General features: G+C 41.8%; 1 protein-coding gene across 4 annotated transcripts in view; it reads left to right on the plus strand.

Annotated features, from left to right (window-relative positions):
• The window catches only part of CFAP299 (cilia and flagella associated protein 299), a 214,341-nt gene that overhangs the window by 71,821 nt on the left and 128,232 nt on the right, over positions 1–14,288 (plus strand). For all 4 annotated transcript variants that reach the window (XR_010372857.1, XM_064450770.1, XM_064450769.1 and 1 more), the window contains exon 3: positions 298–388. Coding sequence is in view for 3 of the 4 variants with exons in the window: in XM_064450770.1 (XP_064306840.1) it covers positions 298–388 (91 nt within the window). In the remaining variant the exon portion in view is untranslated. The remainder of the gene's footprint in view (positions 1–297; positions 389–14,288) is intronic.

Consider the following 14,288-nt stretch of genomic DNA (forward strand, 5'->3'; position numbering starts at 1 on the left):
TGGCTGTAATTCTGGAGACATAAAGTAAGTGCTTAGATTACTCTGGATATATAATTGAAAAATGTGTGTTAGTGCAAGTCACCTTCTGATTAGCTATTATTATATCATACATGTGTGGTATTCATGTTTTTTGAAGAGTGGTTTAGGGCTTTGTAAAAGCAGAACAGACAATAGACAAATTAGCTACAACAGGGTGAGGACTGTCTGTGTATATTTACAGCACACTTAACCCAACGATGAACCCAGAGTCTTTGGCAATAATAAATAGTAATAATAGTCCCGTTTTTTTCTTCCTAGGTCACTAGCAAGTGTACGAAAAGAACTAAAAGATAACTTTTTGCAGGCCCTGGCAGACAGAGAGGAAGCCAATCGCACTGGAAACATTTCTGTGAGTATTTGTGAGATCACATTTCCCTTAACAGCTTTCAAAAGAATCTGAATAGGAAACCAAGGTACGTTTCAGGAATCCTTGAGGTGGAATGTTTGAAAAAGATTATTTGATTTAGGAGAGATTTCTTGAAACATTGAAGTTTGATGGTGGTGGGTTTGTTTGCTTGGGGTTGTTTTTTTTGTTGTTGTGGGTTTCCTTTGTTTTTTTTTAAATAAGCAAAGCGTATGAAAACACTGCTCAAAAGTCTACAAAAGGTAAGTGATGAGCTGAAGGATACAAGAAGAAAATCATCCAGTCAAGTGTAGTTTGATTTCCTAAGAAGTTGTAGAATCCTGCTGTGCAAATTTCATTCCCGTGTGTGCCTCAAATAGAGGAACGTGCAGCCTGATTGTTGGGAGCATGGCTTTGAAACTCATTACCACTGGTGCTGTTGGAGTTTCCCTGCTGAGTTTTGGTGGGGTGCTGGGTGTGTTGGGCCTAACACAGGCCTGCCTTACAAATATGGCCGTGGACCTCCTGACTGAGCCAGCTCGCACACACTAGCAAAGCTGTCTGTGTGCTGTGCTTGCCGGTGCTTTACTTGACTGGGATAATGATGGCAGAGGCCACTTGGGAATATGTCCTGCTTTGCCTGTCACTCCCCCACGTTCGTGTAGGTATGCTCGGGGGACAGTGTTGCTGAAGTTCAGATGGCCACTTGTAAATGTAGCTAGATCAATATCCTTCAATTTAGAGGGTGGAGGGTCCTATACTCTTGGCTTTTTAATAGCTTTAGTTTTGCGCAATGAAGGGTTTGTACCCACATGCTGTACAGAGAAGGAGGTTTTGAGTTTCCTGATTTAAGTCAATCTGCTTCCATTTAAACTTTGTAACGCAACGGAAAATGAGCCCAGAATTGTCATCCTAGTCTTATTGCCGTGTTTAGGGAGAACAGTGCGGGAGCCTGATTTCTGTCTGTTAGATCGCTTCTCATGTCAAAGAAAAATAATAGAAGAGACTGCAAAGGCAGCGCTGGGTGTTCTGGAAGTCAGAAGTGATCATGATCTTATTTCCTGCTTCTGCTTGCTTAGGAAGTTGAGCAGGCATGTACTAATGATATTTTTGCTTTCTTTATACTCTACTAATGGAAGTAAAAGCATAACATCCCTCCCTTCTGGAGTTCCAGGGTTGATATTCATTCTTTTATGGCTAGCTAATTAATCTCTAAAATGTGCAGAGAAAATGCTGCCTGAAGTGTGGTTCCACAACATATGTGGAACAATGTTGCGGTGGTTTAGCCTTGAAAATGGAAACACTCTGCGGCTTCTACCACGTATTTACTATAATGTTAAAAAGAAGAAAACCCAATTGCTAATGGGAGCACCTTACTCTTGTAGTTCACTTCTTCTAGCTGTGGTCTTCAGAGCATCCTAAAAAGGAAATGTAATGTCTTCATTTTACAGAGCGAGGCAGAACCCTTTCAGTGCAGGAAAGGTCCGTCACTTCATACTAACAGGTATTCCTGACTTCATGTAAAGGCAGCAGGGGTTAGCCCAGCACTTCGGACTGGCTGAGACCTCCCTACAGACTGATTTGGGTCCCCTCGCTGTGCTGACAGGGTACTGTGTGGATCTAGGGGTGGGAAGTGAAACATGCTTTTCTGTTACCACAGAGTGCCTAGGGAGGGCACTGGAAAGAGCTGAGGTCAGTGATAGGCTTCTCAGTCTTCTGGACAGGGTGCAGTAGCACTCAACTGGGATCCAGTGCAGTCTGGGAACTCAGGGAAACTTCTGCTAGAGATTCCCCTCCCTGGGTGAAACTCAACCCTCAGTAACCTGGACAGAAAGAGGTACAATAGCTTCATATGCCTAATATTTTTTTTTTTTTAAATATATTTTACTCATTTGGTTTACTAAACCAAAAGAGTTATGAGGGGCTTTTTTTTTGTTTCTTTTTTTCTGATGCTCTGAAGCATGTCTTTATATGTTGGAGCTGGTTTATTTCCCCTCTTTGTTATTGCGCTGTTCATCCTTATACTGCTGTGGCCGAGGATATTGAAACGAGAAGGCGGGAGCCACCACAGCTGTGTTAAGCAGAGCTTGGATTTGGAAAGCACTGTAAGGTTTTAGCACTCTGCCTGGCAAGTTAAATGCGGGGCTCTAAAAAATGAAGGTAGATAAATTATGGGATAGCCTTTAAAATTAAAGTAAAAAATAAGTAGTAAGCTTTCTATCAAAATAAAGACAGCTGTTCTTAGTTCCCTGGCCTTCTGCAGTGATATAATTTCTAGGCCCCCAAAACAGCCTCTGGTTATGTATCAAAGGTTTTTGGAACAGTGAGTAGTATTACAAGCTATTCAGTAGATACCTAGATAAAATGAAGTGTATCAAGTGTGCAATTTTAGCATCAACTCTGACTCTCCTGCAGTTAGCTAGTTTAGAGGAGACCCCATAATGTTTCCGTAATATATTTCAGTGTGGGAAAGCATTTCAAACAGTGATTCAGAACATAAACCTGTTGGCGGCAATCATAGATCTACACAAAAGACACATTTGGTTTTTCACTATTGTGTACCTGATGAACCAGCAGAGACAAGGTATTCCCTTATGAAACCGTGTTTGTTCATTTGTTTTGATCTTGATAGTGCCGCCTGTATTATTACTAGGGCTCTAGACAATTCTGTACGGTTTTTTAGAGATTGCACTTGTGCTCCAAGACCACGTACACTGGCTGTTGAGAAAAGCAGCCTACCTAAAGAATCCGCTGCCTATTTGGAAAGCTAAAACTCCTGCCAAGCAATGCTTACGTTGCAGGATCCTGTCTGTTCTCAGTAAGTGAGATACCTACATGGTTTCTGTGCTTATCTGTCCAGTATGTGGTATCTAGAACCTGCTCATTGTTTTGAGGTGAAGGCAGCGCAAGCCGTGGGACTGGCTTCCAAGTCGTACAAGTTAGACTAATAAAAATGGGAGACGCAGCAGAGAGTTGTCATGTGACTTAGCATCCTCGTTTGAATGGGACCGTGTGACAAAAGCAAGTTGGGTCTCTCTGAGCCAACGGGCAATTTAATTAAATCCTTGGGATTCCTTACAAAACACTGGTCAATGTAAGACTAGCTTTTCTTAGTCCGTCCAGGTAAGGCTGAGTAAGGCTTTGTGGTCTACCTCAAAAATGACTGTGCACACATGACAACATTCTTGGGATGAGATTCAGGATTACTGCAGAAATGGGAGATGAAAAAGCAAAGGATCTAAAAAAGGTCTGAGGAGCTGAGTGAGTGTGATCTTGACAAAGCTTTTTGTAATACTTGCTTTGCTGTAGCATTATCTGCAGCAAGGCTCAGCCTGTTATTTAAGGGTGAGCAGAACTACTTCTGTGTGACACAGTGCTAGGAGATGTACTGAACAGTGCCAGAGCTCTCACCTGATGTTGCTGGTGGGAGCTCTGCTGGTGTGTCTGGAGCCTTAGAAAACTACTTCTGCCAGAGGATGATTTTTCTGTTTGTCTTCTCTGGATATACAGCCAGCCTATGCTATTTGTACAAGCCTACCCCCACCCCCAACAACAAAACCCCAGAAGACCAAATAAAAAGCCACCACTCAACACCAAAACCCACAAAACCAGAACAACACCAACCAAACAAAAAACAACAAAAAACCCTAACCCAACAAAAGCAACAAAAAAGTAGGGTGAAATATCTCCTTTTTCTCTCACAGAGAGCAGGAGGGAGAGGATTTAAAAAATCCAGTCTCGAAAACTGCACTGTACTGGAAAAAAACCCCACATCTCTCAGCTGTGATGGGTGACACTCTGTGCCTTGACTAGCTGAGGTTCCTATTTCCTCTCTGTTTCATATTGGCTTTTGCAGGTCATCCATATGTCAAGTTCATCTGGGAGGTTAATCCTCTAAAACGAGCCTGCATTACCAAAGTGTTGCATTATTTGCTTATTAACCAGTTCCATGCAAAAACTGGACCCAGAAAAGGTTCTGAGAAATAAGATGCATGAGGCAGAAGAGTGTTTTAAAAAATGAGCGGGGGCTGCACTGAAAAGTAACAAGGGGCTGCTGGTGGATTTTGGCAGTACTGGTGAATTCTCTGTGTTCTCATAAATGAGAATTCACCTGAAATCCAATGCAGGTCTTACGATCAGATGAACTCAGCAGGCAGACAGGTCTTGACTTCTTTACACAGGTGTATGTTTACCCTGTCTAGCCCTCACCTATACTCTGGTATGCATTAAATATTACTTGTTTATTCAAGGTGATAAAAGACTCCATGGATATCATAGTTTGTATTTACAAAAGCCTTAGGAGATTTTGCAATACTCAGGTGCTCCTTATTGTGTTCCAGAGCAAATGTCTTGGGTACCGTGTGAATATCTTGGGGCTGATGATTTGGCTGATCATTTGGAAGAGGTTTGGGATGATGGGGCAGAGAGGAAGACTACAGCTACACTGGTGTATCTGAAGGCATAGGTACCCTGCAAGCTTGGATTTGGATTTCGGGGCAGTTGGAACCAAGTTACAGTTATGTTCTTGCGGGCATCAGTGCCAGCATCGAAAGTGTTCAGGCACTTCCAATACTTAGGTGGAATCTGTTGATGGACATTAAGGACATTAGCAAGCTAAGGATTCATCCTTCCTCCCCCGTTCCACTGACTGGGGGGTGCAGAAAGAAGGTTTCTACACACACCAGCACCCCCCAAAAAAAACCCCAAACAAACCAAACCAAAAAACCAACAAAACCAACAAAACCAAAAACAAAGCAACAACCCCCAGAAAAACCCAACCCAATGTTCTTGTTATCAGTTGTGTGAGAGCTGCAACCAGGAGATCAGATGAAATTCATACCTAGTAACAGGGAACTTGTTCAGCTTTTTCTGCACTGAGTATTGGCTGTGAACGGAGCTAGATGGCAGGGCCTCTCTGGCTTTGAAATGTGTATTATTGAAGCTGTATAGGCGCAGTGGTTACAGCTTGTTCCTTTAGAGCCATACAAAGCAAGCACTGTCGCTGACTTAGAAAAACTTGTTCATTAGGCACGTTCTGATATACCTGTTTCCTCTGTTAGAAACTCGATGAAGTGTAAGATTGCACTGTATATGACTAAAAATATTGTGCTGACATGATCTTTTTTCCCTTTACTGTTTCCCAACATCTATGAAGGGTTACCGCTCAAGAAAAAGAGGGTATTATAGACATGTTTATTTCCGTTTTAACTCAGCCTATGTTTGCCGGTTTAATAAATTGCTATGGCAATTCTATGAGTCATGCAGGTGATCATAACTTAATTTCAAACAAATCACTTTTGTCCTTGAAATAGAAAATATATAACAAATTTCCTGTCATCGGAAAGAGTGTAGCATGAAAGAAATGAGGCTGTGTTTCCTGGATGTAGATGTGATGGATTTATTTCCTCTCTTGAAGGCTCAGTTTGCATTTTTCCCCTGATAAAATGGGCTAGGGATGTGTGGAAATCGTGTTACTTGTTGGGACCTCTTATGCGTATGACAAATGGAACCTTTGTTCCTTATACTTTATCTCCAGAAATCGTAGGCGTGATAGTCTGCTACTATTAGTGTACTATATGATGATGCATGTCTGGCAACATGTGTAACAGAGTATAAAAGCACTTGCAAAGCTTGGAAATGGGGCCGTTGGATCCAGAGTCCTGTGAACCTTAAAAAACAGGTGTTAGGGAGCTGGCTGTACATTTATGGTGTAGTTATGTTTGTTATTTCACTTGTAGGATCATGAAGTGCCGGCAACAGAAAGGGGATGAGAAAGCGAGCAAAGAACATTACTTCAAATGTTATACAGCACGCTAAGGGAGCTCTTAAGTTCAGTATGATTTTTTTTAGTGTTTATCAGATCAGTTCTGGAGAAATATATCTTAAAAAGGACCAGTTAAATTTTTTCCCCCAAGATTCTGCCTCGCTAAGTTGTAGGTGCAGCATCATGAAAAAGTTTCTAGTTTAATTGTAATATGTGAATTGCAGATTATTTTAAATGCCTTAAAATTCCATGATCGGATGTAGTGTGTGTTTTCTGTTGGAGGGCTGCAAAACTGATACTCCCATAGAAAAGCACATGAAAAAGAGAAGAAATATAGAGCATCTGTCATTTCTTCCTCCTTTTCTGTAATTTACCAAAAGTGAAGCAAAAGTTAGGAAAGCTAAGTATATTTTATAAAATACGTGAATTAGATTATTTTAGTGACCTAACAGCTATGAATAACTGCAGATTACTTGTGCACATGGTCATGTTTCAGATGAGCTGACAGCAAGGCATATGGCATAGTATTTGAATGGTTTTAGTTGTCATCAGAAGACCTCAAAGTTCACTTAGGATTCCGATCAAAATACGTAATTTTATTAACTTCTATTAATTCAAGACCAATTAAGGTCCCTTTTAAAGACCTTGTAGTTGGTTTTATTTGTCTCAGCAGCAGTTCTCGGTTCTTCGAAAAGACAGCTCAAGAGGGACTGATGAGCGATTGCATACATGTATGTGAGGCTGGGTCTATATTAGCATTTGAGTTGGGGTGGGGAGAGTAGCTCTCTTACACACAGCCAGCCCGGTTAAGAACACTGATCGGACTGGGGATGCTACTGTAGATACATACAGCAAATGAACGTTGCAGCTGAGCTTATTGTATTTGTGACAGTAGGACGTGTTAAACGCTAGCTAATGGAAAACTTCCTTTGCGGCCTATCACCTTGAAGAAATAAAACTCTCAACAGGAAGAGAACTCCTTGAAGTGGGTAACGCTTCGCTGAATCATCAAAGAGCATCGCTAAAAAACAGACAAACAGGTGATCACAGCCTATAAATAAACCAAACGTACTATTATGTTTTCCTAAAGTAGCCATAGTTGGCCAATTCAGAAGTCTGATTCTCAATGTCAGGGTACGAGGCTGAATATAATTTAACAACCCATATAAGAAACAGTTGAAAAGACTTCCTTTTGTTTTCCAAGCGTGTCAGTTGTGTGCATAAGTTGTTGATGGAGACGAGTTTGTCATGTGTTCGTTCACATTCTTAACCCTTCTTTTTTTTAATTCACAATTCGAGAGGAATGTAAATAAAAGTGACTATATAAATTCTTTAGCTAGAAAATACATGTTTTTTGAGACACCACATACTGGGATTAAATCACTGACTGAAATACATGGTGGGGGAAAAGAAGAGCTAAATGTCTTTCCTGCGAATGGAAGAACTCTGTTTTTCAGTCTTGAAGCACACTCCTGTGGGACTCACACTTTCCAAAGTGATTGAAAAGGGTTATTGATAAGTTTTGGGACAGGGCCTTCCCTCTAGCAAAGACATCAAGAATTGGAGGTGTTGTAGGATTTTGTTGTTAGACGTTCTCTAGGCGCGTGGAGAAAAAAACCGGAGTCTCTGATGTATTGTGTAGGCCGACTCCAGATGGGGACTGTCTGTAATTTCCTCTTCCCACGGGAATGGCAGTTGAGCCACCATTTCATCCTTTCCAGGAAAAGCAGCAGAACTTGGAGGTAGCACTTTCCTGAGGGATGCCTTGTAGGGTCTCTCTTCTCCAACTGACTCATTTCTTGGATGTGTTTTATTTATTCCCTGGAGTTTATTTTGCTTTTGGGGAGATTTTGATTGGACACCAGAGGGAAATTTTTCACAGTGAGGACAGTCACCATTGGAATAATCTCCCCAGGGAAGTGGTTGACTCAGCCACGTTGGACACATTCAAGAGCCGTCTGGACAGGGTGCTGGGCCATCTTGTCTAGACTGCTCTTCTTAGAGAGGTTGAACTAGATGATCCCTGAGGTCCCCTCCAACCTGGGATTGTGTGATTCTCTGATTCTGAACGCTCAAGTGGCTGTCTAGTGATTCAAATGTGCAATAAGCACTCCATGGTGGTCCCAGGGTCTACAGAGTCACAGCATGGCAGGGGTTGGAAGGGACCTCTGGAGATCATCCCGTCCAACCCCCTGCTTGAGCAGGCACACTCAGAGCAGGGGGCACAGGACTGTGTCCAGGCAGGGTGTAAATGTCTTCAGGGAAAAGGGCCTCCACAGCCTCCCTGGGCAAACTGAATTTGCTTTCTGGTGTAGCCCTTTGCTTCATAAGTATTCTGAAAAAATTGCTGTGTTTCAAGTTAGATAATAGCAGTTTGGAAACTTTAACTCAGATCATAAAAGGGCAAGTTTACCTTAAGGATGTGTGTTTGCTTTCTGGGATATTTTTCTGTGGGATCCTTGTAGAAAGCAGAGAACATCTACTAGCTGGCTCTCACCACATCTGCCTTGCAGTGCGTTGCCTACTTGGATAGGGAGGTTGAGGTCACGCCCTTGCAGAAGTCAGTGGCTATTTTGACGTTCTTGAGCTGACTGGAGCCAGGACCCCTATCTCCTTGTATGTGTACTGCTAAGTTCCAGTCCTCCTTGAGACAGCACTATATTATGGGGCGGGGGGGGGGGGCGGGAAATTCTTCAGCGTGAATGAGCTCTTCCTATATTGAATTGGAATCTGAATTTCATCTTCAGTTTGCTCATGTTCTCAGCAGTTGCTCTTTGCAGGTGTAGATGTAAGCCAAGTGGGCATTACAGAAGTTAAAATGGGTCACACAACAGATCCCAACTGGGAGGTGGTACATGTAACTCAGGAGATATTTTCCTATCGCTCCTGGGCACGCACGAAATGAACCTTAATGAATGCCTTTGTGAAACACGTTGTCAGTTCTCATTAAATAAGTAATAATGAGATGTAACCAGGAAACCTGTTTTGTGAAATAGCGTGCAAACGTTTTAAGAGCCTTTCAGTGTTTGTTCGTAGGCATCATATTTCAGATGTTATATGTTTTATGTTAACTTAAAAAAATAAGCACTGGGGTGAAAAGATATCTGGGTAAGCTCGGTGAAATATGATCGTACTGATAGTGAAATGACAATATTTAAAAAAAAAAACCAACCAACAATTTTATTTTTTCTTTTCGGTCACTGAGTTTTTCAAAATCGTTACGCCTACAGGTATTTATCAGCATATTCAGCTCTTGAACCTTTACAATAGGAGTATTTCTCTTTCTCTAGCTATAGAAAGCAAAACCCAACCATCTGGCTGCCTAATGTTACCAAACACAATGACTTTCACATTATAAATTATTGCCTCTAAAGGAAGCAACAGAAAAAGGCGGAAAGAGCTGATGCATGAAAGCTTTTAGTGCAAATGAATGAAATAAACAGCTATTCTGTCAACAGATCATTTAATTGGCTCAAATTAACTAATGGTCTGATAAGTAAGACTCGGTGAAAGCCAGCTGTAAGAAGAGACATTCAAAGCATTACTGAAGGATGCATAAGACGACAGCTGGAATGAGAACTAATGGACTTTAAGGGGGTTCTGTGTGTTACACACAATATTCCTAAATATTTCCCTTCTTAGTGTTTGAGTGATGTTCTAGGCCGCCTTGCCTGTTAATACGAGCAACTTCATAGCTGTACTTTCTACGTGCTTGTGGGCTGTTGGATGTCACTGAGAACAGAGTTTGTTACGAGGGGAAACTGTTGTTTTTTGACAAAGTGATTTGCTGTGACGAATGTTTACTGAGAGAGCCACCTGAAACTGTGACATAGAATCAACAAGTCATCAGACGGTCATACAGATTCTTGCCAAGTACCCAGTGACCTCCTAATTCAAACCATTACAGAACTAGTCGATACAGCATATGCTTTCATTATGATATATACGTTATGACTTGGACAGTAATAAATTACCCTAGTACATGCATGAAGTACACTTACAGGTCACTTCTTGTAGACCTAGAAAACAGCTAATGTCAACCACGTGCATCAGTTGAAACCTTCCGTGAGTGACAAAGACAATATACATTGGTTTTATGTCGCAGCAACTTGTAATGTGGTGACACCGCAACACATGGGAGATGTTCCCTTTCATGTGGAAGTTGCATTGATGCAGTTGAAATAGAACATGTTGTAAATAATATGCTGTACTTATTCGAGAACTCGCTTTGAATATGAGAGCGCTACATTGCACGGTAGCTGACCTTTCTACTACTTTCTACTGAAATCTCGGTACAGAGAAGGTTCCTGGCAGAGGGTGTTCTAGTGTGGCAGAGCTGCTTTCCTAGCAGATATGCTAACTCTGAAGGTTTTGCAACCCCTGAATAACTTGTAAGGAGCATTTTCTAGCTAGCTGGCTGTCTTGGAAGAGCTTGGGACTGTCGCTGTGCTTGTTTGGTTCCAGCCGCTCTTCTCTCTGAAGGAGGCTCTTGCCCCTGGGGTTGCTCTGAGGGTTGACTCACAAGGTCAGGGAATGTGCATTAGGACAAAAGCCAGTCACGGTGGGGCTGTGGCATGGGCGGTTTTTGATGTGGAGTGTTGGGGGTGAAGCGTAGATAGGTGTTTCGTGACATCTACGTTCTGTGTGTGTTTTTCCTGAAACTGAAAGCTCATATTAAGGCAATCAGTTCAGAAAATTCTTTCCAGCAGGGAGGGTGCTCCTCTGTGAAAGTTAAATGCTTTCTCTTCAATAATTTTGGAGAGTACCAAATACATATGTCAGAGCAAAAAAAGCAAGGCTGAGAAAGAGATTAGTGTTTTGGGGTATTTTAAAAGTTTATGTTAATTCATGTTTGTTTTGCAACAAAATATGAGTTTCTTGTAGATAAATAGTGCTAGATAGGTGTGTTAGATGTAAGTGTGTCAAAAGTGGTTAAGTTACAAGTTTCATTGCAGCTATTTGAAAATTAATTATACTGCAGTTCTCACTAGACAGCAGAGCCTGCTTGTTCACTACTATGTAAGTTCCGAACAGCTCCCCCGGGGGGCGAAAAAAGTGTGTGTGTGTGTAGGATAGTTTTCACATCTCCAATCTGGTGTCTTTATCTTGGAAGCAGTTTTCACTGTGAACAGCAAAATCCTAGAACCACATAGTGTAATGAGCTGTCTGGGAGACAAGTATTAGAAAAGTAATCATTTGTGCTTCAAGTTCTAAAGGAAGCTAATCTAAATTTCATCAAATAATGCTTGTAAATATCTGCCCATTTGTACTTAAAATAGCATTGCAGAATGCAAACAGACGCTCTTTTTACCAGGTGTTGCACAGTTCGAAGAGATCATAATGGCTCTTGACCAGCATCCTGTAAGTAAGGAGAAGGGTTGCTTTTTTCCCTTTAAGAGACAGAGTAACCTAAGTTCATGCCATAAGCACTTTGCAGCAGTGCTGGCAATGAACTTGTCTTCAGACATTTTGATCGTGGGATCACTGTGTTTCTGCAGTGCTCGAGTAATAGCTTTTGACAGCATATGAGAAACTCTCCTCTACTTTGCTTCCATAAAACTTGTAGACTAATTCTTAAATAGATGTAGGCCTCTCATGCTTAATTAATTTATTATATTCTGTTTTTATGATGTTCAGTCAGCACTGTTGTTCTAATAACCTTTTTCGGTTTGGCTGTCCTGGACCATAAACTGCAATGTACAAAAACAAACACTTGAGAGTGAGGTCTGCCATACTGAAATTATTCTAAGCATATTTGTTGGCGTATGTACTCCTAACAGCTATGTAAGTGTCCCACAAATGCCAAATAAAACAATATGAGAGAAAACAGATTGTTAACCTAAAATCCACCAAAATACCAAAGGTTAAACAGTCATCACCCCTCCTCCTTGGCTTGAAAATAAGTCAAAGGAGAGAACCAGATATCAGATCCTTTTCATTAAGTTGGCTGTTTTTCTTGCATGGTATATGAACATTCCTTGATGTTTAAGTTAACTATTTTTCACATCACTGCAAACTGAAGGGTCACACTTTGTGCTGTGAAAATACTGTGAGAATTTACTTCTTTGGAAAATGTATGTTAGTGTTTAATGAATATCAGCTTGTGGGCTCATAAACATTTGAGCACTTACAGGGCCTTCGATCCAGTCATTGCAGAAAGGGGTGTTCCAGAAACTTTACTGTTGATGACCTTGGTTTAGTCTTTCACATCTTCGTATTTTGTAAACAGAAATTGTATTTTAGTGCTTCCCATAATACTTACATTCTTAAAATCAAGGATCAGCTGCTCTTTTGTGTTCTGTAATCACCTATGCAAGGCGACAACTGGCTGTTAACTCAAGTTCTCTAACGTGAGAATGGGCTTTCTCCAGAAGGCTGAAAAACCGGCCTGGAAGCTGGGTCGCACAAATGTCTCCAGCAAAGATTCTTGCTGTGGTAATCTACAGCAGTGAGGTGCTATCTGCAGTGTAATTTTAAAGCAGTAGATGATCGAATAAACAACTGCAGTCAAATACCACCATCTCAACTAATGGAGATAATGGTTCTGTTATTCAGGAATACAAAAAAATAGTTCCATAGGTCAAAGTGGTTTTGCTGTTGAAGTGGAGCTCAAAGGAGTCATTCTTGCTTTTATCCCATGTCAAAGCAGTGACAGTCTGATGTTATGAAACTTGTACCTTTCCTCTAGAAAGCTGTTTCCCTGCCCTGCCCCCCCTTCCCCCCCCCTTTTTTTTTTTAATTTTTCCTAATCAGTCCCTGGGTGCTTTGACTGATGGTCATGATGGTCATGACATGCTCCAGCCCTTGCGCTTTGTCTGGTAGGGAAGGAAAAGACACAGCTTGTACTGGGTAGCCTTTCTGCTTTCCCCTCTTCCGCCCTTGCATGTTACTATTACCTGATACACTGGTTTTTTCCTTCCTCCAGGTTCTCCCCTTGGTCCTTTTCTCCCCTCTTTCGCTGACCCAGGCTGCCTTCCGTTCCAGAGTGGAAACCCGCCCACCTATGTTTGATTTCTGCCCTCCCCTTCAAATTGGGCATTGACTTTGCTGTGTAACTGTGTAACACCTGTTGTGGCAGGGCCCTGGCAGGAGCTGGCTGTCACTGCTAAATAACAATAGTCATGACATTCAGAGGCTGTGTTTGTGGACAGTTGAATTGTGGTGCTGTAGGAGCTGGTTGTGAAACTGCCGCTGACCACAGTGGGATCTGGGTTAGGATTGTTAGAATCTGGTAAACTAAAAGGAGTTTTTTAGTAATCGTTACTGCTGCTGATGTGAGGGGGCACGCTGTTGCTGTGGAGTTCTCTAGAAGGACATGCCCCTGGTAGAGTTTATAAATGCCCCAATGTGTTCTAGGAGCCATCCAGAGGCAGGTGAAAACAATTTTGATCAGGTCGTGTCAGAGCACATTGTAAATCAGTGTGACTCCCTAGCCAAATGGAAAACCGCATGAACCACATGAGTCAGCTCCCCTGAGACACAAATGTTATTTCTGTCCAATTTTTTTTATCCCCATTCATCAGTTTGAGGCTTTCATCTCCTATTTAAGCAATGGCTTTTCAAGCAGGGGTGAAATTACACCTGTTGGTAATGCACGCTCTTGGTACTCCATCATTCTGTCATTTTTACAAAAGGAATTACCTGGAGGTATGTCCTGCCATGCAAACCAGCCAGCACTCTCACTTTCCAGCCAAGTTCAATGTCTTCCTTTTTGTTATCCATGGTAAAAATAAGAGACGTGACCCATATTGGAAGAGCAGGCAGGAGTGATGCACGCATACCTGTGTGATTTGGTGCACAGTAATATCTTATCCCTCTGCCAGTGCTCAGACATAAAGACTAAATTTTGCATCTGACGTGCGGTCAGATGTGGGTTTAGGCGCAAACAAGGTTACAGCATTCCTGTCAGTCCCAGACTGCCCTTTGCTTGTTTTCTGCCTCTGTAGAACTCTTAAGTGTTGTCCTTTTGAAGAGTGTGGGATAGAGACACTTAGATGTTTAGTCCTTTTATTTTCTCCTCTCTTTTCTTCCCCCTTTTCCCCCCCTTTTCCATACATTGCACTGATTGTCTAGGAGCACTTCTGTGAAGGATCTGGCCTAACATTTTAAGGGCAACTAGTCCAACTCCCCTGCAACGAGCAG

This window comes from Phalacrocorax carbo, chromosome 4, assembly GCF_963921805.1.
Source record: "Phalacrocorax carbo chromosome 4, bPhaCar2.1, whole genome shotgun sequence".
Lineage (NCBI taxonomy): Eukaryota > Metazoa > Chordata > Aves > Suliformes > Phalacrocoracidae > Phalacrocorax > Phalacrocorax carbo.